Raw genomic sequence first — 24663 nt, 5'->3', positions numbered from 1 at the left:
CACAGGCGATCGTTTCCTGTAAACCAAATCACTGATTTGACGTATTCTTTGAACACCTTGCATCCTCCAGCATGTTTAGGCCCAGAGCCCTTAAGACATCTTTCACTCCAACCTCCTACCTCCTCCTAGGTTTACCCTTTTCCTTCTTCCCTTCACTTTCGACATGTATACCCTCTCATTCATACTGCACATAAGCCTGAAACATTCCGGCACACCCTATTTAGCTCCCATAAACTTTTTGTTTTTTATGTTGGAAGTCTCCAGTCTCAGAAAAAAGTCCACATCAAGTCTGGGTCTCAATTGAAACAAGGAAAATTCTGAAACATAAAAAGAATAGGGGAAGTATAAATTTTTTAGGAATTGAAAGACCTATCTTTTGAAATATGCCAGGTCATAGTTATTGAGGAAGACATGAGAAGGTAGAGTTCCAAAGATTCGAAATGTTGGGAAGGAAGCAGGTATCAAAATGGCCCACCCTTGATTTGTGATGGTCACACAATAATCAAGTGACGCAGCAGCTTGCCGAGTATTCCGTGGTCTGGCTAGAAGTGGGGGCACACAGGCAGCTAGTCCTTGGGGGTAAAAATCAAAGTAATACCTATACAAGAGGGAAAGTGAACCAACATTGTGGCATGGGGCAAGGGGGTGAAATTTGGAAGTTATCCTGGGACCGTTTATAAATCAGACCATTATCAACAACTCCGTCAAGTAAAGATTGAGATAGAACCACACCAAATGTGAGAGTAGTACTCCAGCCAGGGACGAATCAGTCCCTTGTGTATAGAACCACACCAAATGTGAGAGTAGTACTCAAGCCAGGGACGAGTTAGTCCCTTGTATAAATGGAGCAACTATTCAGAAGTTTCAACATCAAAACAGGACACCCAGTAGAATTCTTAGAGGCAGACATACACATTCTTGTAATGTGGGGTTTCTAAGAAAGAGATGTCACAGTAATACCAAATATGTTCATAGAGTCAAGAGGTGGAATTACAGAACTGTCAAAGGAGGAGAGATGAGAGTTGTGAGAAGTTTTTGATGGAGAGATGGGAAGAAATTGGGTCTTGGAGGCATCAAATTTAATAGGTTTTGTCTACCCTACTGAGATATCCTGTCCAAGTACGAGTTTATTAAGATAGCTGTGTGAAGATGAGATACAGATCGAGAGAGAAAAGGGGGAGCAGAATTGAAGGATGTAGATGAATACAGTGCTGATTATCAGTGTACTGGATTATTTGTGGAGAGGAAATTGTTGAAAAAAGGAGATAAAGTGTAGGGGACAGGACAGAACTTTGAGGGACACCACTGTTGATGGAGAAAAGGGAGGAGGCTGGTCCATCAACAACCACATAGATAGATCAGACAGAGAGGAAGCTAGATACGAAGGCAAAGTGAGGGAAGCCAAAATAGTGAACCTTAGAGACGAGACCCCATTGCCATACCGTTAAAAGCCTTAGATATGTCAAGGGCAACTAAACACAACTCCCCAAAATCTTTCAGACATGATGACTAAACATCAGTAAAATTGCAAATATCACCAATGGATCTCGTCTTACAGATGCCAAACTGGTTATCAGGGAGAAGACAACTCTTTCTTACCCTATCATTTCTTATTTGAACAACCTTCCTAACACCATATACTGTCATTATAAACATTTCATTTCCATCCCATTCACCCTCTTTTGTACTCTATCATACAAGGTCTATGCCTTGCATCCATACAATGAAGTTGGGCTTACCTAACCATCAAACATGCACCCAAGGCATCTGCACCACTTGTTTGCTGCCATGTCCATTTTCAAATATCCTAAACAATCAACTCCAAGTTCTCTCCATTCAAATAGGCTGTCTCTCCACCCCTAAACTCAATTACCTTGCTTTTATTTGCATTTACTCTCAACCTTCACACGTTCCCTCAAACCAGCTTCCGCATTTCACACACTAATGTCACTAGTGCTGTGCAGTAAACAGCAACTGACAAGCCTACTTGACAACTCCCCCCACCATACTGATATCCTACCTCTTTAACACCCTCACAACCCTATCCCATACTATCCCTTTCATAAACATATTAAACAGCCACAGTGACATACAGATACAGATTTCATGCAAATTTGAAATGTCCCATGTCAGCAGGTTAATGTGAGGAATGACAGCCTTGAAGAAAAATTCTCCCTTAGTTCCTATCTAACTAAATCTTTAAAGCCCGTTCCCTCCAGGAACTCCCATCAAGGGTGTGGCCATGGCTTCACATACACCATTCCATGCATTCTTCCATTTCTCTTCCTTCAGCACTATTCTAATCTATTTCCAAACATCATAGTTGGTCTTCCTCTCACACCAAACACTTTAATCATACTATCATACACTCTCCTTGGTTTCTTCTTTTGGAAATTAATAAAAAAGGTAAGGACTTATAGCACCCTGCTCACGTTCCTCTTGGATATCTTGTATGATATGTTAGAGATAAAAGCGGAAGTGGATCATAGGGTGGGGGAGGGGGCGAAAATTTTGGGAGCCTTGAAAAATGTGTGGAAGTCGAGAACACTATCTCGGAAAGCAAAAATGGGTATGTTTGAGGGAATAGTGGTTCCAACAATGTTGTATGGTTGCGAGGCGTGGGCTATGGATAGAGATGTGCGCAGGAGGATGGATGTGCTGGAAATGAGATGTTTGAGGACAATGTGTGGTGTGAGGTGGTTTGATCGAGTAAGTAACGTAAGGGTAAGAGAGATGTGTGGAAATAAAAAGAGCGTGGTTGAGAGAGCAGAAGAGGGTGTTTTGAAATGGTTTGGGCACATGGAGAGAATGAGTGAGGAGAGATTGACCAAGAGGATATATGTGTCGGAGGTGGAGGGAACAAGGAGAAGAGGGAGACCAAATTGGAGGTGGAAAGATGGAGTGAAAAAGATTTTGTGTGATCGGGGCCTGAACATGCAGGAGGGTGAAAGGAGGGCAAGAAATAGAGTGAATTGGAGTCATGTGGTATACAGGGGTTGACGTGCTGTCAGTGGATTGAAGCAAGGCATGTGAAGCGTCTGGGGTAAACCATGGAAAGCTGTGTAGGTATGTATATTTGCGTGTGTGGACGTGTGTATGTACATGTGTATGGGGGGGGGGGGTTGGGCCATTTCTTTCGTCTGTTTCCTTGCGCTACCTCGCAAACGCGGGAGACGGCGACAAAGTATAAAAAAAAAAAAAAAAAAAAAAAAAAAAAAAAAAGGGGCAGTATTTTCTCTTCCCTATAAAAATCATAAATAATAGTCCAATCTCAATTCAATCAGTACTTAATTCTTTGCAACATCACTATACCCTTCCCATTGAAACCATTACAAAACAAACCACTTACTCCTAGAGTGAAAAAAAAAAGCTAATCAATGTTTCATACTTGAAACTATATACTCGGATTCTATCACACCCCAAAAACATGACAAAACACACACACCAACATGCTCTAACTAGTAGTAAACAACTTCCCTCCCAACTCAATCTTAAACACCAATGCACCAGACATAAACCAATCTAAAACTACACACTTCCTGATCTTCACTTTGGGCTGCACTAATCTCTCCCAACACTACAAGCACTTATTCAAATTATCTTAGGACCACTGATGCCCATACCTCCATACTGAAAACATTGACCACTTAATTCAAATCTGTCCTACACTCACCTCACATAGACAAATACACAACACTACACTCCTGGACTTACAGTCCTACCTGGTGCATGTGCTGGTTTTCCGAGAGCTGCATGAGCTCCGTATGATAGGTTCCTGCGGAAGGTACTGCACAGGCAAAGAACACTACATAATTTTGATGCACTTCTACATGTATTTCAGGCCAGTCACAAATACCACCACTTCCTCTCAAGCACCAGAGTCACTTTCAATATAAAGGCTCTAATGTACTATATATATCAATTTAGAATCCTATGCCAACCACCTCAGATAACTATCTTTCTTTCTGGTACCTATTATGCACAGCTGGATCCTTAGATAATAATAAAATCAATTTCTAATCAAAATAAATACCTACATAACTTTTGTTGTTGTTTGTTAATGAATGAAAGAAATCTCAATTTAAAACTTTTATTTCAAGTAATTACATGTATACAACAGAATCATCCCTCATTTAAAAACTAAGTAATTCCGTGTTTTAACAAAAATCTGTATAACTATGATCCTGTTTCTACAACCAACATGTAATATAACTTGTAACTTATAGCTTTGCTGGTCAAGCCTCAAAAATCACAAAACATAATATACATGATCATTACAGCTCACAGTTATTGTAATGTCATTTATACCATTACTATTCATCTTCTATAAAGATTATTCTAGAATAACTGTTTGCACTGCATAGTCTATATGCAGATCCAATAGCTCAGCACAGTCTATATGTAGAGCTATACATATTCACTACAACTATATAAGGATTTAAAAAATGCAAGTGAAAACCATCCTTACATTTCATGCACTAGCAATCATTTCATTACTTCATACATGAAATAAGTACTGCCAGAGACAATTTATTGGAACTGTACATAAAGAGAATTTGCAGTATACAAAAAAGTTATATCTGACACCTCTTATGGCAATGTGCATGCAACATGGGTACCTTACCATCCCTGAATATCGTCAGTCGATAGCAACTTGTCTCTTCAGTATGTTTCAAATGAATGTCTGCGTTTTTGCTGGGGAGAAAAATATGCTAGTAACTATTTCAGGTTGTAATTCAGGTATCTGGAAGTAACTAGCCTAAATTTATAAATTACATTAACATGTATGAGCCTAAGTTTATAAATTACATTAATATGTATATGAAAAGACAAAGAAAATGTCATATAAATGATTTATTAACATGCCACAGGAAATCAAAAGAAAAACTTTTCCCACGATGAACTGTGGATTGTGAACAAATTAATTACACTAATATGTAAAACAATGAAAATAAAAAATCTAAACACTCAATGGCTGGTTTGTTTGCAGTCAAATTCGTTGGTGATACACTCACTATAATGGTCTCATTCAATGCCATCTCTTGACCTATCATCTGTGATTTCACCATTCTCTGGACTGCCATCCCTGGAAAACAACATATAGACAGTGTCACAATTCTCCTGTTTTGAAAACCAAAGCTTCTCAAATAACACAAAACAATTCCAAGACAAAATACAAGTTCTGAACATGTGGAATAATTTTTTTTTGGGGGGATGCACTAGCAAAAACATTCTCACTTAGCTAAAGAAACAGAGCAACGGTTAAGATAATTAAAGTGCATTATCATTACTATCATCATACTTGATCATCGTCTCCTGCATTGGCGTAGTAGCACCAGAAAACAGACAAAGACCCATCCACTCACATATATGCACATGTATATATACACATATACGATCAGGCCCTGAACATACAGGAGGGTGAAAGGCATGTAATGATTGAACAAGGGCATGTGAAGCATCTGGGGTAAACCATGGAAATATTTGAGGGGCCTGGATGTGGAAAGGAAGCTGTGGTTTCGGTGCATTACACATGACAGCTAAAGACTTAGTGTGAAAGTATGTGGCCTTTTTTTTGTTTTTTCCTAGTGCTACAGTGCAGCGTGTGTGCATGTGTGTGCATGCACAACGGGAATGGATGAAGGCAGCAAGTATGAATATGTACATGTGTATATATGTATGTCTGTATATGTATGCATATGGTGAAATGTATAGTTATGTATATGTGCATGTGTGGGAGTTTATATATGCGTATGTGGGTGGGTTGGGCCATTCTTTCGTCTGTTTCCTTGCACTACCTCGCTAACACGGGAGACGGCAATAAAGTATAATAAATATGAAATAAATAAAATATACACACACATATTGCAATAGGTCACAGTGGTGCACATAATCCATACCTCTCCACAAAATACCTCCTCTCAACCTTGTCATAGGCTTTCTCCAGATCCATATATACCACACACAAATCTATGTTCTATATAAATCCATGTTTTTCTATTTCACACATTCTTTAAAGCAAAAACCTGATACACATATCCTCTAGGACTTCTGAAACCACACTGCTCCTCCCCAATCTGATGGTCTACACATACCTTCACCCTCTCAATCAATACCTTCCCACACAACTTCCATGTATACTCAACAAACTTGTACCTCTGGCCTCCCTGTTCCTTATATAATCCCTTGCATAATCATTCTATAGGCAACCTTCTTTCTTTACACTTCTATTATCATTATTTTCTTTATATTATACTTAATTGCCGTTTCCTGTGTCAGTGAGGTAGCACCAGGAAACAGATGAAGAATGGCCCATCCACCAATATACACATATATATGCATAAAGGCTCATATACAAACAAATACATATACATAACATATACATACACATACATATACACATGTACATATTCATATTTACTTTGCCTTCAACCATTTCTAACATTATTTCTACATTTTCCTCACCATCCAAAACATGTGATAAGTGTTCATCTCAATGACTAGGGTGGGGTCAAAACATACACACAGGTGGTTGTAAAGGTACTGAGAAGGGCAGAATAATGCCCTACACCTCCCTGGCAGTAGCAGAGAATTTTACTGGCTTTCAATAATTAAATAAGTCAGATACCCGAAAAGGGGTAAGAACAATTGTACTCAAGGCAACAGTCCAATTAGGATCCTTATATGTCTCTTCACTGCTGATCCCACGAAACCTTTTTTTTTTTACTTGTGTTTACTCTCAACTTTTTCCTTCCCTACTCTCTTTCAAACTCAGATGCCAACTTCTGTAGTTTCACACACAAATATGCCATGAGCACCATATCATTAGCAAGCAACTGACCTCTATTCTCAGTAACCAAATCCCTAACAGAATTCTTGCTCCTCTTCAATACCCTTGCACTCACCTCCTCATCAACAATTTGATTAAACAACCATGGTGAGATCATAACCTCCTCCTGCAAACCCACCTTCACCTTGAATGACTCACCCTCCTTTCTACCAACTCACATACAAGCCTTAATTTCTTGATAAAAACTCACTGCTTTTAACAGCTTTCCTTCCATATCAAAAATTGATACCGTCTTGCAAAGAGCATTTCTGTGAATCCTATCATATGCTTCCTCCAAATCCATATATGCCACATACAAATCCCCATTCTTTTAAGTATTTTTATCACACATTCTTCATAGCAAAAACCTGATCCATATAATTTCTTGCACTCCTATAAACATATTGGTCCCCCCATTCTGATGCCCCGTACATGCCACCACCCTCTCAATCACCACTCTTTCATACAACTTAACAGGTATACTCAACAAACTTGTACCTCTGTAATTCAAATCCTTAACTCTGTCATCAATGCCTTTAAACAATGACACTACCCAAGCATTCTGCCAATCCTCAGGCACTTTACCATGATCCATATATACACTGAAAATCCTAACTAAAGAATGAACAACAGAGTCATCTATATTCTTAAAGAAAGTCGACAGTAATGCCATCCACTCCAACCATCATAACACATTTCACCTTATACAAGGATTTCACCATCCTTTTCAACAGAACAGTTGCCATGACTTTCACTTTGCATACCTCCTAGACCCAAACATCCTACATCTGTGGCCCTGTCATCTAACATATTAAACAATTCTTCAAAGTACTACTTCCATGTCCTGTTCAACTTATCTCTGCCTGTCAACACTTCCCCATTTGCCTTCTCCAGTAATATCACCACATGTTCACTTAAAATATTTTCTCATACTAGTAACCTCTTTCCAAAACATTTTCTTACTCTCCCTCAAGTTTGTTTATACTTGCTCACCCAAACTCTCATTTGCTCTCTTCTAGCTCCAGCACTTTCCTTCTGACCTCCTGTTCATTAATAAAAACTTATGAACTAGTTTCAATTCCATGCATAAAGAAAAAACATTAATACTAGCAAAACCACATAAAATTCATAAAGCATTATTAAAAAAAAAATGCCTGAAACTTTACATCATGATGATGAACTGATGAAATCAGTTAAAGTCATATGCTGTGATTTCACACATACCAATGCAAACAAAATTACAAAAGAAATCATTTTCCCATTATTTACCTATACAAGTATTAGCAGCATCAGTAAAAATCTTACAAATGCTGATACACAGGCAAAAGTGGCTGAAATCATTAAAATGACTTTAAGGTAAGCCAGACCTATCATTTCTGAAGATTAGTTATGGGAGCAAGCCTGAAATACCTCTGGAAAACCTTTATGGGGATACGTATAAGCCAAATGGTGTAAATTTGAGCTGCCAGGTAAAAGTAATTCAAAATTACCATATATGTGCCACTCAGAATACTAAGTTTGTACCAATGTGCCCTTCAACTTGATAATCTAAATATCAGCAACACCAAATAAAAACTAATTAATTGACAACACTGCAGTGCAAAACATGGAGACAAAGTCAAACTACACATAAGAGGCAGAAACACTTGGAATATTTAGAGTACATACACTAAATATGGTATTTTTGATGCTTGTTCCCGTTCCCTTTGGGAGCTCCCTTGAAGTAGTGGCCATGGCAAAAGAGTCTACTTAACTGGTAAACTCCTGCACCGCTTCTTAGCCTTCAGAAGCAGAGGGGAGCTCTAGCGCAGCATTTTCTGAGGTTCCTATTCCCTAATGTTTGTCTCTTAATGTTATAGCCTACTGCTTCTACCTAAAGCTCCCAGCTAATGTGCCTAACTACTACTACCCAATATTTCTACCTAATACTCCTGTCTACAGTTCCTACCTACTACTTCAATCTACTGCTCCTAACATTTTGCCAAAAGTCAGGACTAGTGCACAGCACTCACCATAGAAAACCATAGAGTTATGAAGAATGAGTTGTGTCAGTAACTAATGGGTTGTCAAGTGACAAGGAGAGACTGTACGTCTGTGAAAAGAATGCTAGCTGTTCACGCATGGTGAAGCAGAAAGAAATGACAGCTATCTGAGTCAAAGGGGTGCATCCTAACAACTGAAGCACTGGCTCACTATGTAGCAGTCATTAAATCAATATATATATATATATATATATATATATATATATATATATATATATATATATTTTTCTTTTAAACTACTTGCCATTTCCCGCGTTAGCGAGGTAGCGTTAAGAACAGAGGACTGGGCCTTTTTTGGAATATCCTCACCTGGGCCCCTCTGTTCCCTCTTTTGGAGAAAAAAAAAAAAAAAAAAAAAAAAAAAAAAAAAAAAAAGAGAGAGAGAGGGGAGGATTTCCAGCCCCCCGCTCCCTCCCCTTTTAGTCGCCTTCTACGACACGCAGGGAATATGTGGGAGAGAGGTCCATAAATGAGTGAGCCAATGCAATCACTGATGAATGATTAGCTAAGAGTGAGGTGCACCAACACTTTCTCTTCAGAAATGCTGAGTCCTGACCCTGACAGCCCTAAGATAATCCAGGAGAATCTCTCATAACCACAGAACAGTCTGCAGAAAACAGAAACTCTTCTGACTCTAAAAATAATTATCTTAAAGTTTTCTTATACATATACAAGTACTTAAAAAATAGTAAAGTTTTCTCGGAAAACTAACCTGTAACCAAACAAATAAATTACCTCCTCTCTGGTGCTTCTACTTGTGTCTGGTCCTGCATTTTTCTTTCTTCTACTTCCCGTGCTATTCTGTCTCTTGAAGTTCTTTCTTTTGAGTGAGACCTGTCACGGGAATGGGTGTGACGATCTCTAGATCTTGACCTCCTGGAGCGTTTTGATCTTTCCCTACTTCTTGAATGGCGTCTGAAGAAACAGAAAACCTTTTAATTTCTCAACATAAATGGCATACAATTCATATATGCTATTTGTATTTACTTCCTCCCTGCTTGGCTAGTTTAATGTTTCCACAATTCCTACGGAAGACATGCAAGAATGAAGTCAGTTGTGGATGAGAGAGCTTGGGAAGTGAGTCAGTTGTTGTTCGCTGATGATACAGCGCTGGTGGCTGATTCATGTGAGAAACTGCAGAAGCTGGTGACTGAGTTTGGTAAAGTGTGTGAAAGAAGAAAGTTAAGAGTAAATGTGAATAAGAGCAAGGTAATTAGGTACAGTAGGGTTGAGGGTCAAGTCAATTGGGAGGTAAGTTTGAATGGAGAAAAACTGGAGGAAGTAAAGTGTTTTAGATATCTGGGAGTGGATCTGGCAGCAGATGGAACCATGGAAGCGGAAGTAAATCATAGGGTGGGGGAGGGGGCGAAAATCCTGGGAGCCTTGAAGAATGTGTGGAAGTCGAGAACATTATCTCGGAAAGCAAAAATGGGTATGTTTGAAGGAATAGTGGTTCCAACAATGTTGTATGGTTGCGAGGCGTGGGCTATGGATAGAGTTGTGCGCAGGAGGGTGGATGTGCTGGAAATGAGATGTTTGAGGACAATGTGTGGTGTGAGGTGGTTTGATCGAGTAAGTAATGTAAGGGTAAGAGAGATGTGTGGAAATAAAAAGAGCATGGTTGAGAGAGCAGAAGAGGGTGTTTTGAAATGTTTTGGGCACATGGAGAGAATGAGTGAGGAAAGATTGACCAAGAGGATATATGTGTCGGAGGTGGAGGGAACGAGGAGAAGTGGGAGACCAAATAGGAGGTGGAAAGATGGAGTGAAAAAGATTTTGAGTGATTGGGGCCTGAACATGCAGGAGGGTGAAAGGCGGGCAAGAAATAGAGTGAACTGGATCGATGTGGTATACCGGGGTTGACGTGCTGTCAGTGTATTGAATCAGGGCATGTGAAGCGTCTGGGGTAAACCACGGAAAGCTGTGTGGGGCCTGGATGTGGAAAGGGAGCTGTGGTTTTGGGCATTATTGCATGACAGCTAGAGACTGAGTGTGAACGAATGAGGCCTTTGTTGTCTTTTCCTAGCGCTACCCCGCACACATGAGGGGGGAGGGGAATGGTATTCCATGTGTGGCGAGGTGGCAATGGGAACGAATAAAGGCAGACAGTGTGAATTGTGTGCATGGGTATATATGTATGTGTCTTTCTTTTCTTTCTTTCATACTATTCGCCATTTCCCACATTAGCGAGGTAGCGTTAAGAACAGAGGACTGGGCCTTTGAGGGAATATCCTCACCTGGCCCCCCTTCTCTGTTCCTTCTTTTGGAAAATTGAAAAAAAAACGAGAGGGGAGGATTTCCAGCCACCCGCTCCCTCCCCTTTTAGTCGCCTTCTATGACACGCAGGGAATACGTGGGATTTTTTTTTTTTTTTTTTTTTTTTTTTGTGTATATATATGTGTACATTGAGATGTATAGGTATGTATATTTGCGTGTGTGGACGTGTGTGTATATACATGTGTATGGGGGTGGGTTGGGCCATTTTCCTTCGTCTGTTTCCTTGCGCTATCTTGCAAACGCGGGAGACAGCGACAAAAGAAAAAAAAAAAAAATCCACTTATGTCTCTTCTTCCCTACTCTTTTCTAACATTAATGCATAAGTACATGTGTGATTATCATTTGTGTTACAGGAAGAGAATTTCAAATCCAATGTTCCCCAGTCTCTTCATGTACATATCTGTATCATGTCTCTACTCCCATGTATGTATATATACACACCCAGCCTAAGCCAGGTACACATTCATCAACCAGCCCTAAGCAGAGGGTAAACACCTGGATTGAGAGTCAAATCCATGCAAACCCAACTCCTGACAGGCCCATGATGACTCATGGTCAGTGGTGCTAACCACCACACCATGGAAATCTGTATGTGCATGTGTGCATTTACTATCTGTAACAAGAGTTTTACACTCCTCTTGCCCTGTCTTTTAAAATTGTATACATGTACCAAGTCTACTAATATATATGTATACACACATTCATACACTTATAAATGCCTCTAGGGTAGGATGAACTACTAGTGGGTAGGCTGTGGACCAGCTGCTAAGACCAAGATTCAATCACGCCCAAGCAGCACGTGTGTATGGTTGATGGTCAGTAACACTAACTGCTTCATCACAGAGGTCCATAAAGTAAAATCCCAGAAATTCCATATGTGAATGTGTGTGTGTGTGGAGAGGGTGAGAAGGATAGGTGTGATGAAACCATGCAATCAACTGTAAATTTTAGCTCTCAATGGTGACAGGATTGCTTTTTTTCTTTGTTTTTACATGAAATTTGCTGTGATGAAACCATGCAATCAACTGTAAATTTTAGCTCTCAATGGTGACAGGATTGCTTTTTTTCTTTGTTTTAACATGAAATTTGCTATCATTCAGAAAATCTAATCAATCAAATATCAATTCAGTAAAAACAGCAAATAAGCATGATAAATAACAGTATGATTCATAACTAATATTAGTTTACCAGGTGTGACAGAAGAAACGGCAAAAAAGAATTCCAGAATGATGTATATACATCATCCCAAGCATTTCAGAGTTAACAGCAGATTCAAGCCCTCAAATGCAAACTTTTGCAATGGGATGCCACAACTTCCCTCACCACCACTTTACCCTCCCTTCCTCCCTAGCCAACACACCATGAAGGGTGGAATGGCACTGTTCTTTACGATAATTACTTGCCCCTGCCATTTTCCCTCTTCATGCCATGCCTCCCTTATTGCAGGCACAACCTTCTTCCTCTATAATAAAACATTCCCTCCAAAAGTATATCATCACAGCAGATAGCAATTTCTATTCTACAAAGTATATGGGCAAATTACTGGCAACTGTGTATGGAGGTTAGACATCGCGTGTCTGGTAACTTCCCTGGCATTGTCTGCTGAGAGAAGAAAAGTACAGATCGCAAACTACACTTCCATCATCCCCATGAACACTTCATATGTCCCTCGGGGATGATTATTTCTCTCCCTATCCTGAATACTCTGGTCCTCGTACCTCAAAGCCTGCCCGTACCATAGTAAAAAACAAAAACAAAACCTTTTTCACTCATCTTTCCATCTCTTTGGTCTTCCGCTGCCTCTTACTTCCTTCCCCAACTTCTGCCATGTAGATCCGTTTTTGTCAATATTTCTTCAATTACCCTCTCCATATGATCAAAGCATATCAGCATATCCTGCTGATCTGTTCTCTATATAAGAATTAGCTTACTACCAAATCTCACTTTTACAGTGTCATTTCTTCTGCAATCAACCCTTCTCATACCACATACTGTCCTCATGTATTTAATTTCCAACACATCCATCCACTTTTTTCCCTTTTGGGGAGTGGGGGGCTGGAAATCCTCCCCTCTTTTTTTTTTTCCCCAAAAGAAGGAACAGAGAAGGGGTCCAGGTGAGGATATTCCCTCAAAGGCCTAGTCCTCTGTTCTTAACGCTATCTCGCTAATGCGGGAAATGGCGAATAGTATGAAAGAAAGATCTAATATATGTAAAACATCTAAAGATGCCCTCACTTTTGCCATTCCCCAATCAATATTTCAATCCAAATTAAGAAGAGTTCCTCCAATGCAGTGATAACTAGCACTTTGCAAAAACAGCAAAGAACATCCCACAAACCATGTACACCAAGGAACTTTCTTAAGACCAATAATCATTACCAATGTACTTTAATATCAAAAGAGGCCTTCTTTGCTAAATCTCAAATTCATTTTACTGTACATCCCTGTTTTTACAATCTTCATGTTTTTTACACAATTTTACAAATATAAGCAAAATTTCCTTGAAAGGCATGCCAATTACCTGCGGTCACGTGACCTTGATCGTGAATGGGATCTGTAGTAGCGTTCACGGGACCTAGAACGGCGATGACGCCTTTCACGTGACCGTGAGCGAGATCTTGTCCTTCGTCGTCGCTTTTCTCTTTCACCATCCCGATATCGCTCTCTTCTTTCACGATCACCATCACGATAGCGTTCTCGGTCTCGGTCATGATCCCTGTTGTAGACAGCAATGACAAGATGAAGATCATAATATTGGTCATTAAATTCAAGTCCATTGATGGCACGTCAACCCTGGTATACCACATAATTCCAATTCATTTTCTTCCTTGCACGCTTCTCACCCTTCTGTATGTTCAGGCCCTGATTGCTCAAAATCTTTTTCACACTGTCCTTCCACCTCAAATTTGGTCTCACGCTTCTTATTCCCTTCACCTTTGGCACATACATCCTCTTTGTCAATCTTTCCTCACTCATTCTCTTTATATGTCCAAACCATTTCAACACACCCTCTTCTGCTCTCTCAACCACACTCTTTTTATTTCCACACATCTCCCTTACCTTCTCGATCAAACCACCTCACACCACATATTGTCCTCATACATATCATTTCCAACACATCCATCCTCCTTCCAACAACCCTCACAACCTTCTAACATTGTTTGAACTATTAATCCTTCAAACACACCCATTTCTGCTCTTCGAGATAATGTTCTTGACTTCCTCACACTCTCATCGGTCCCAGAACCTTCACCTCATCCCCTACCCTGTGACTCACTTTCACTTCCATGGTTCCATCCACTGCTAAGTCCATTCCCAAATATCTAAAACACTTCACTTCCACCAAATTTTTCTCCACTCAAACTTACATCCAAATTAATGTGTCCCTCAACTCTACTGAACCTAATAGCCTTGCTCTTATTCACATTTACTCTTAACTTTCTCCTTTCACACACTTTTCCAAACTGTTACCAACCTCTACAGTTTCTCACCTGAATCAGCCACTAGAGCTGTGTCATTGGCGAACAAATGACTCACTTTCTAGGTCCTCTTATCCACAACAGACTGCATACTCGCCCCTCTCTCCAAAACTCTTGATTTACCTCCCTAACAACACCATCCATAAACAATTAAACAACTATGGGGACATATCACACCTCTGCCACAAACCGACATCCACTGAGAACCAATCACTTTCCTCTCTTCCTACTTGTACACATACCTTATATTCTTGGTAAAAACTTTTCACTGCTTCAAGCAACTTATCTCCCACAACGTATACTCTTAAAACCTTCCACAAAGCATCTCTAACAACCCTATCATATGCCTTCTTCAGTTCCATAAATGCTACATACAAATCCATCTGTCTAAGTATTTCTTATATACATTCTTTAAAGAAAACACCTGATCCACACATGCTCTACCAATTCTGAAATCACACTGCTCTTCCCCAATCTGATGTTCTGTACATGCCTTTACCCTCTCAATCAATAACTTCCCATATAAATTCCCAGGAATACTCAACAAATGTATGCCTCTGTAGTTTGAAAACACCTTTATCACTTTTACTTTTGTATAATGGCACTATGCATACATTCTGCCAATCCTCAGACACTTCACCATGATCCATACATACAATGAATATCCTTACCAACCAGTCAACAACAGTCACCCCTTTTTTAATAAATTCCACTGCAATGCCATCCACTCATATACCCATTTATATACATAAACGCCTATATACGTACATATACATACACATACATGTCAACAGATACACATAAACATACACATACATATATACACTATACATATTCATACTAGCTTGCCATCATCCATTCCTGACGCCACCCCGCCCCACAGGAGACAGCATTGCTAGTCCCCACTTCAGTGCAGTAGCACCAAGAAAACAGACAAAAAAGGCCACATTTGTTCACAGTCTCTAGTTGTCATGTATAATGCATTCAAACCATAGCTCCCTGTCCACATCAAAGCCCAACAGACCTTTCCATGGTTTACCCCAAATGTTTCACATGCCCTGGTTCAGTCCAATGACAGCACATCAACCCAGTATACCACATCATTCTAATTCACTCTATTCATTGCATGCCTCTTACCCTCCAGTATGTTAGATCCCAATCACTCAAAATCTTTTTCACTCCATCCTTCCACCTCACACATATATCCTCTTTGTTAACCTTTTCTCACTCATTCTGTCCATATGTCCAAACCACTTCAAAACACCCTCTTCTGTTCTCTCAACCTCACTCTTTTTATAACCACATATCCCTCTTACCCTTTCATTACTTACTCGATCAAACCACCTCACACCACATATTGTTCTCAAACATTTCATTTCCAACACAATCTTTACTAGAAAATTACACACCACACTCATTAGTGGATGCAAATGTGCATGTATTCATTCACCTATTTCTAATGTAAAGGAGTTCCACATAAGTGAGGCCCCAATTTTTGAACATTCTTTGATGCTTGTTCCATGTGGGAACTCCCTCAGGGAGGGTGGCCACAAAAAAGTGTTTCCATACCTGTTGAACTCCTATGCCACTTCTTAAGTCTTCAGCGTCTTACCCTGAAGAGGCCACCTCCAGTGCAGTGTGCTCAGAGGCTTCTACCTAATGTTCCTTCCAACTACTAACAAACATTTCCCCCTAATATTCCAGCTTAATATTCAAACCTACTACCGTACTTTTGCCTAATGCTCCTACCAACTAATTCCACCCAGTGTTCCGACCAACTGTTTTTATATATTGCTCCTATCATTTCACCAAAAGGCTGGGCCATTGAAAAGTGCTCATTGCAGGAAAATCTAGAGTTGCGATGAATGAGTTGTGTAAGTTCAGTGATGTCAAGTGTTATGTACGACAAGGAGAGATTGTATGATTGTGGACAAAATGCCAGCAGTCCATGTGTACGTGAGGTAGATATAATTGACAATGCTTAGGTCAAAGGAATGCTGGCTCACTAAACAGTTATCACTAACCCTTGCAATGGCCAGGCAGGAAGTAATGGTAAAATACCTCCCTGGTCAGTGGCTGACTACCAACTACTACCTACCATTCTTTGCTATTATATGAATTCTTAATTAATGTATGCTGTCTGCATTAACCATGTATTCTCTCATTTTATTCCAACCATCCACCACTTGTACTAAAAAGCACTCTTCAACAACTTCTTAGTGTAATTTCATGCCTTGTCCTCTGGTTCTCCTATAAAGGTCATAAATTGATCTTCTTAAGTAATAACATTAATGGCAGTAAGTCTTACCAGCACAAAGTAGCCTTAATCTTGAGTAATCATAAAATCTTTAACTGACAATGACTATACTGCCTTTTGATTACAATAAAACCTTACTACCTTTTGTCAATTAAGAGCTGCACTTTTACACCGTTAAAAAGTTACATGTTCACTTCCCAAAATTAGCCACTAATGCTCTTAAAAATCAGATCTTAAAAAACACAACAATTAAGAGAAACTGATTCACTAAAAATGGCAATACTCCCAGACATTCAGTTTGAACCAGGGAAACTTTTCCTTTTATGCCATATCAAAACTCAAAATTTGACTCATTCAAGACTTAATATCCAATGCATATATCATTTACTATCACCTTTGACAGCCAATTTTTTGTGCCTGCAAGTGTATGCACCTACCTTGTAACATCATAATCAGCAATTTCACCAAATCTAGCATTTCTCTCTAACTCCCGCTCTTCCCGACGTTTTTCTCTTCGACTTTCCACCGTTTTCTGTTCAAAAGAAAGAGATATCTATAATTTTAACATAATTAACAAAAGGAAAATGTTAACCTGTTCCAAGGTGAGGTAAAAGTAATATATAAGAGCCAACAAACACACAGGAGCACTTATAATTACAACACAGTTAAGGATAATTTTTTACCGAAAATCTATATCCACATGGTTGTACATCTCTGTATAGCTAAATATTGTCCCCTCAAGTTCAAATTGCTACTAACAGTTAAATCTCTGTATTTCTATAAAGTTACATATATTCTCATGGCACTACACACACAAAGGCTGAGACACTTTGTAGGTCAGGCATCAGAAGCCTCTGCAAATCATCATATCATGAATTCTAGCTTAGTGATTTAAATGGAGATAATGAAGTTCCCAATGCCAAATAATTGGCATAAACTCTTACAAAACTGCTTTAATAAACACTAAACATCATACACAATAAATCAACAACTAAACAAACACAATAGAGGAAAAAACGTAGTTCAACTTACATGCTATGACTGGCATGTAAGGAATCTGTTGACAGAGAATCACAGGTAGTTTAGTTCTCTACTTTCTCCTTCAGTGTATGATCATATATTTCAGCAGGAAACTTATCAAACATTTTGTCTATGATATCCAGGTTCTTCCAGCACATTATTATTGCCAATACATATTTTTCATTAACAAAAAGATTTCTCATTACTAAATGTCCTTGAATTTGGTAATAGAAAATACCAAATGTAAACCCTCACATGAAGGTCCTAAGAGTCCTTTCTAGGCAGATGGAACATGCCCAAATATCATTCTGACTGATTTGTATGCTGAGTCCATGATTTATGAAAAGAAAGGGAGGGTTACCCACAAGCTTTTAAACAAGAATCTGAATTTTTTAAAATCTCTGCATCTCTAATATATAGGGAAAATCAGTTAATTCCCATCAAAAAGAATAACATTTTTTGCCACTAATTCTTTAACTGTACACAACCTTTCTTTGACATCTGATTTGCATTTACCTTTTGTTATATCACATGACCCTAATTTTCTAAACCTACTCTTGCTAGTGGTCTCTCACACATCTGTCCATCATCTTGTATTCCTTAGTCATAATATTCTTCCATCATATACAAATCTGTTTCACCCACATAGTAGACAGCTCAACTTTCAGAAATCTTCAGTAAGCTGTTGAATGTTATGTCACACATGTGCTAAAACTTGAAGATATATACATATATAACAATGAAGTAGTGCCATCAGAATCTATTTGCTTTCAATTAACCCGTGTGTGAAAAATCAACACAAGAGAGGGTAGATCACTGTTAGTTGATGAAAAAGGTAGCTATTCACTCACGTTACATCTGCACAGTAAGAATACTTAGCTATTCACTCATGTTACATCTGCACAGTAAGAATACTTATGTTCTTGGAAGGTGTCACCTACAAATCTGATGCTCACAAGAGCCTGCATTGCTTGCCTGGCTTTAATAGTAGTAGTGTTCTCCTTAAAAGTACGGTCAGATCACTGTCAGTTGATGAAGAAGTAAGCTAATCACCCATGTTACATCAACACAGTAAAACTTGATCTTTTTTGGATGGTGTCACCAACAAACTTGATGCTCACAAGAGCTTATATCTCTCACCTGGCTTTACTAGAAATAGTCTTTCTTATATGGTAGTCAGGGACACAAGAACCAATTCTGAAAAGGGACCACCCAGTCGAGTTTAGCTTAAATTGGCCCTGGGCTCACTGGAAACAGTGCACAGTTGATGACAAGAGACAATAAAAGCTCACATGAGCTTTGGCCAGGGAAGGTGAAATGATGTGTTGGTAAAATTCATATTCTCTATCATATTCTATCTTGCAGTATAAAACAGGATTTTCCAACTACAGCTGGAGGGATTCTATGATGAACCAATTACATTATCCAAGGAAATATCAAAAATTACCTTCAGTTCATCCAGTTTTTCTCTTATCTTAATAAAGCCAAGGTGGAGCTTCCCACCAAAGTGGTCAGCAAGTCGTCTGTCGTTGTCATGGATACCCAGGTAAGCTGAACACACTTCACAAACACGCAACTTCTGTTGTTGGTAACTTGATGCAGGCATGGAATTACGATATTCTTGCTCAGCAGCAGCTTTACGCTTACGTAGATCTTCTACTTCTTCCATAAGTTTCATACTTTCCTGTAAAATAAATCAATAGAATAAATCAAACAATGCCATACTGTATATTAACTATCACTCAAATCATCAGGTAAGGAAAACAAAATTCAGATTGGTCTCTGCACTTACGAAACAAGACTTAAGTTATAAGGATGAAAACTGGCTATTGAACTTAATACAAGTCATCATTTCACTATGTAGTACCCATGATCAGGTGTCATAACTTTATGACATACATATAAATGTGGCATGCATAAAGCATCATGCTGGGGAAGAACAATGAGGTTTCTGGAGTGGTAGAGGTTGTGTCCAGGAGTTTGCTCTGAAGAATGAGTGCAAAAATACTTAAGAGAAACAGGTCTTATATGTAGGATTTGTGGATCTGGAGAAAGCAAATGAGCGAGTTAACAAATATGCTCTGTGGAAGAAGCTACATTTATAGGTTGAGGAAGTAGTTTTTATCAAGATAGAGAGAGGTGCGTGCATGTGCATATATTTTTTTCATACTTATTCGCCTTTTCCTGCATTAGTGAGGTAGCGTTAAGAACAGAGGACTGAGCCTTAGAGGGAATATCCTCAATTGGCCCCTCTTCTCTGTTCCTTCTTTTGGAAAATTAAAACACAGACACACACACATGTACATATTCATACTTGCTTAACTTCCATCCATTCCCGGCACTACCCCACACGGGAAACAGCAATGCGAGGTAGCGCCAAGAAAACTAGACAAAGTAGGCCACATTCATTCACAGTCTCTAGCTGTCAAGTGTAATGCACCAAAACCACAGCTCCCTATCCACATCCAGGCCCCAAAGACCTTTCCATGGTTTCCCAGGCATTTCACTTGCCCTGGTTCAGGCCATTGACAGCACGTTGTCCCTGTTATGACACATCGTTCCAATTCACTCTATTCCTTGCACACCTCTCACCAACTTGTTCAAGCTACAATGCACTTCCAACTCAAAATTCCTAAGGGTTTAAACTGGAATCTTTCCTACATATTCACCTTCCTAATCACTGCAATCATATGGTCCCAAAGAAACTAAGCCTCTACAAAAGGGAAGGATACATCAACAGTAGGTGGAAAAATTCATGTTAAGCCAGGTATGGATGAAACTTCCTCTCGACAATATATACCTTCTAGGTAAACACAAAATATCAATAAAATCTTTGATCAATATAACAAAAGTCAGTTAAGCTAGAATGTTCATAAAATATTTACTATGATGATCAATGTAATCATATGATTCCAAACAAACTAATTCTAACAGAAGTGTTAAAATGAATGTGTGGTTGAGTAAGGATTTAGAAGTTCCACCTCACATTGTATCCATAATGAGTATCCAGAAAATGTTAATAAAATGCCTAAATTAACAAAAATCAAATTTCAAACATTTCTTACCTCAACCATTCCATCAGCACCAAGACCTTCAGCTCTTGCAAGTTTCTTTCCTATCTGTTCTGCCAGGTCATGTACTTTATTAGCTTTTGCAGCAACCTCTGCACTCAACTCCTCCTGAGTCTCTGCCAATCGCTTTTTGGCAGACTCAGTTCGTCTGTCGCAATCTGTGATGAATGACTGTAGATGCTCCATGGCCTGCAATATTCAAATCACACTTAAATTTTACAAGTATCTAACACTATGAGGCCATATCCCACTATTCAATAGGAAAATTAGATTTTCCTTTTGCTTCATGCCAAACACAAGTATGCCAAAAACCTTTTCAGACCCATACTCCAATTTTCTCTTCCATTCACCTTCTGTCTCCCTCTTCACCTCCCCCACAACATACTTTATAATCCATGCAACATCCATCTTTTACAAATATCCATTTAAATGTAAATCTTCAAATATGTAAAAACTGAACTTTATTTCTTTATCAACTTCCTTCTACCGTCTAATCTTCCCACTCAAAAAAATCTAATCTTCAAACTCAAAAAAATGTCATTTTCCAACAATAATATCCAAGAAAGACTTCTGTAAGCTGCAGTAGAAAAATTGTACAAAGGTGTTTAACAATACTGCAAACTAGCATTGTATTCAGTTCAAAATACAAGAGGTTGGCAACATATACTCAAGATTACTTAGATGGGATGCTGTACTGAGTAATATAAGTTTATAGATGCATTACTAACAAAGACTTACACCAACAGCTAGAAAACTTCGAGTGGGTTACCTAGCTAATGCAAGGAAGATCAAACCAACTATGATCAAGTTCACTAACCGTAAAAGCAACAAATGGAATGACCTCAGAACAAAGAGTCAAAGTTAACATAAGATAGACCTAAAACATCTAGATGGAATTTATGTGACCTATGTTAAAATTTAACTGATATCTAGATATCTAAAATACTTTACTTCATCCAATTTTCCCCCATTCAAACTTACACCACATCTAACTTGTCACTTATCTGTGCTGAACCTAGTACCTTTATTTTCATTCACATTCACTCTCATCTTTCTCCTTTCACACAGTCTTCTAAACTCACTCACCAACTTCTCCAGTTCCTCAATTGAATCTGCCACCAGTGCTGTGTCATCAGATTCACTTCCCAGACCTTCTCATCCCCTACAGACTATAATTACCCCTCTAAGACACTTACATTCAACTCCCTGATCCTGCCCATCCATAAACAAATATATGTACATTATATAATCCCAGGATTCCTTCTCCAAGAGTTACTGCAGCTTCAAGACTGTGTTACAAGCTCTGGCAGGAATAGGATTTACTTCCTTGGAGTGAGAAGTTCCTTAACAAGACAGAACTCTGACAATAAAAATTCAGAGGTGATATTCACTCTTGGTGTAATCTCAAATAAGAGTCCAGTAATGGCTATGCATACAAATATGAGGCTCACTACTTCCACCTAGAAGTGGTACACCACAAGAGTGAAGCCATCTTTAATGAGGCTTTATCATCATTAATGGATTGAAAAGAGAAGAGCTTTGTTAGAACTCTCTCAATCCAAATATGCACAACTCATCTTGCTCCAGCATCAAGCGCAGCTCTGAAGTGTAAAGAGCTCCATAAAAGGAGCCCTTGGGAAAAAATAATAACGATATTGATTGCAAATATATGCAAGAGGGCACACATGAATGCATGCGTCACATTAATGTAAAAGATTATTCCGAGATCAAAATGTACTTTACGAAATAATGTCAATCCTTTGATATAGTTCACCGTAAAACAGTCCCAAGAGGAAACAGAATACTGTAACATAACGTACAGAACGATACATTGGGTTTTCTTTTCATCAACTTACATCAATGTCATAGTAGTAGTCTTTCGTGACTGATGCTTGCTCATAGTCAGCTCGCAGTGCCAGGTCATGAACCTTGGGGCATTCCCCCAAGTCCATTCGCTGAAATAAAACATACAAGATTTCAATACAAGAACAATTAAGAACTAGATACTTAGTACCTAGTTAGGTTATCTTGACTTTTATGATTGTGTGTGATGGCCAATGCTCATAAAAAAAATTAACATGGCATGTTACCAGTTCTGGGTTTATGAAAGCAATAAATGGAAGTGTACGGTAACCTGACTCTTTTGTCATACAAGTATTAGATCTTGATTTCATGAACAAATCACACCAACCAACACTAGGGAAAGGTGTCAGCTAAAAAGACCATACGTCAAAAAATTTTCAAATATAAAAAGATGCTTCACAGCCATGCACATTCCATAGATGTATATCCAAGGGTCATCTAGGACTGGCATTAACCATGTATCAAGTTTTCATTCACATTTCTAATATAAATATTTAAAGCAAGTTTTTAATCCCCTGAACTGTTTTGTCCAATATATTTTAAGTATATTCCCATTTAACAAAACAAACATAAAAGTTCTGTATTTACCTTACTAAGAAGCTTTCACATACAGTACATGATTCTTAATGCACTCGATTTACTGCTCCACATTTATAAGTGCTTTTCCTCCCCCTTTCTAAAATGTACAGATCAATGTACTACCAATGCACTACTTGAAACTTATGAAAACTCACACATCTTTAATATCTTCCCTTCCTGAGCCTTTATTGGAACTCACTGACGTAGAGTTAATAATTCTAAAACTAATGTCCAAATTTCTCTTCCTTGAAATATGTCAAGTTTTCCTGTCCATCTGTAAATCACAAAAAGTTTTGCTTTGCCTTCTGATACAATCATTTTACTTACTCATCTGTAAAACATCTGAGAGAGGGAGAGACTACTTTCCTCCATGAACCCATGACAAGATTTTGCCAAAATAACAGCACTAACCGCACACAACTCTCACTGCACACCTCACTCAATGAATACATTAATACCACCAATCACTACTGCCGTATTCCTTAAATAACTATCTAAATTAATCCTAGACTGATTTCAACTCCATATTTCCTTTTAAATATTCTAGCAGGTACATGCAAGTTTATTTTTCCTGGAAACATACCAAGCAGCCTTTCAAGCTCTCTTGTTGGACTCTCATATATTTTTGTCTGAAATATTTTGTAAGGATGGCAGGGATAACACAGCACTAACAGCATGTCTTGGTTGTTACATTATACTGCTTTATTACGTCCATTACATCTTTTCCATAACCATGAATGCAAGGTTCATAAGATACTGACTTCAGACATCAATCTGGTCTTTTAAATGTTTCTGGTCACTCCATGTGTTTCTTAATTTCTCTGATAATGCATTAAATATTTCAAAACCTCTACACGACATTCATATATTTCTATTAGATTTTTTTAGCATGTTCCCAAGAATTACTCGATATAAGGATTCTTGCCTTCCTTGCTGAAATGCTTTCAGATTCAAAATATTCTTAATAAATGGATTTTGCATTTTTTTTTTGTGGTCTGGCACGTTCTGAATCTTCCACATTTGCTTTGTGGATCTGCCACCAAGGTGGCGCTGTCAGTAGTGCTAAGGTGCCAAAATCATTTTATGCTACAGCCAAGCTACTTAAAAATCCTGCTAATTTTTCATATTCAATTTTTTTCTGAAAATGAAAGTCAGAAAAGTTTAAAATTTTGGAAAACTTTGAAAGGTGCTAGGAGCACAGAATTAAGACAGTGCACTTATAAAGTGGTTTAAGCTCCCATGTAGT

At 38.6% G+C, this 24663-nt stretch overlaps 1 protein-coding gene across 6 annotated transcripts in view; it reads right to left on the bottom strand.

The window, feature by feature from the left end:
• Positions 1-4076: 4076 nt before the first annotated feature.
• The window catches only part of LOC139746797 (putative RNA-binding protein Luc7-like 1), a 39887-nt gene continuing 19300 nt past the window's right edge, over positions 4077-24663 (bottom strand). For 3 of the 6 annotated variants that reach the window (XM_071658352.1, XM_071658351.1, XM_071658353.1), the window contains 7 exons: positions 22832-22930; positions 20970-21164; positions 19352-19588; positions 17322-17416; positions 13670-13864; positions 9607-9786; positions 4077-5086 (listed from right to left, as the gene is read on the bottom strand). In XM_071658352.1, coding sequence (XP_071514453.1) covers positions 5026-5086; positions 9607-9786; positions 13670-13864; positions 17322-17416; positions 19352-19588; positions 20970-21164; positions 22832-22927 — 1059 coding nt within the window. In that variant the 5' untranslated portion in view covers positions 22928-22930 and the 3' untranslated portion in view covers positions 4077-5025. Of the gene's footprint in view, positions 5087-9583; positions 9787-13669; positions 13865-17321; positions 17417-19351; positions 19589-20969; positions 21165-22831; positions 22931-24663 lie in introns of all 6 variants that reach the window. The other 3 variants (XM_071658350.1, XM_071658354.1, XM_071658349.1) reach the window with 2 other exon arrangements.

This window comes from Panulirus ornatus, chromosome 66 (genome assembly GCF_036320965.1).
Source record: "Panulirus ornatus isolate Po-2019 chromosome 66, ASM3632096v1, whole genome shotgun sequence".
In the NCBI taxonomy this organism is placed as follows: Eukaryota; Metazoa; Arthropoda; class Malacostraca; order Decapoda; family Palinuridae; genus Panulirus; species Panulirus ornatus.
The sequence above is the reverse complement of the archived record's forward strand: the minus strand, read 5'-3'. Positions and strand labels throughout refer to the sequence as shown.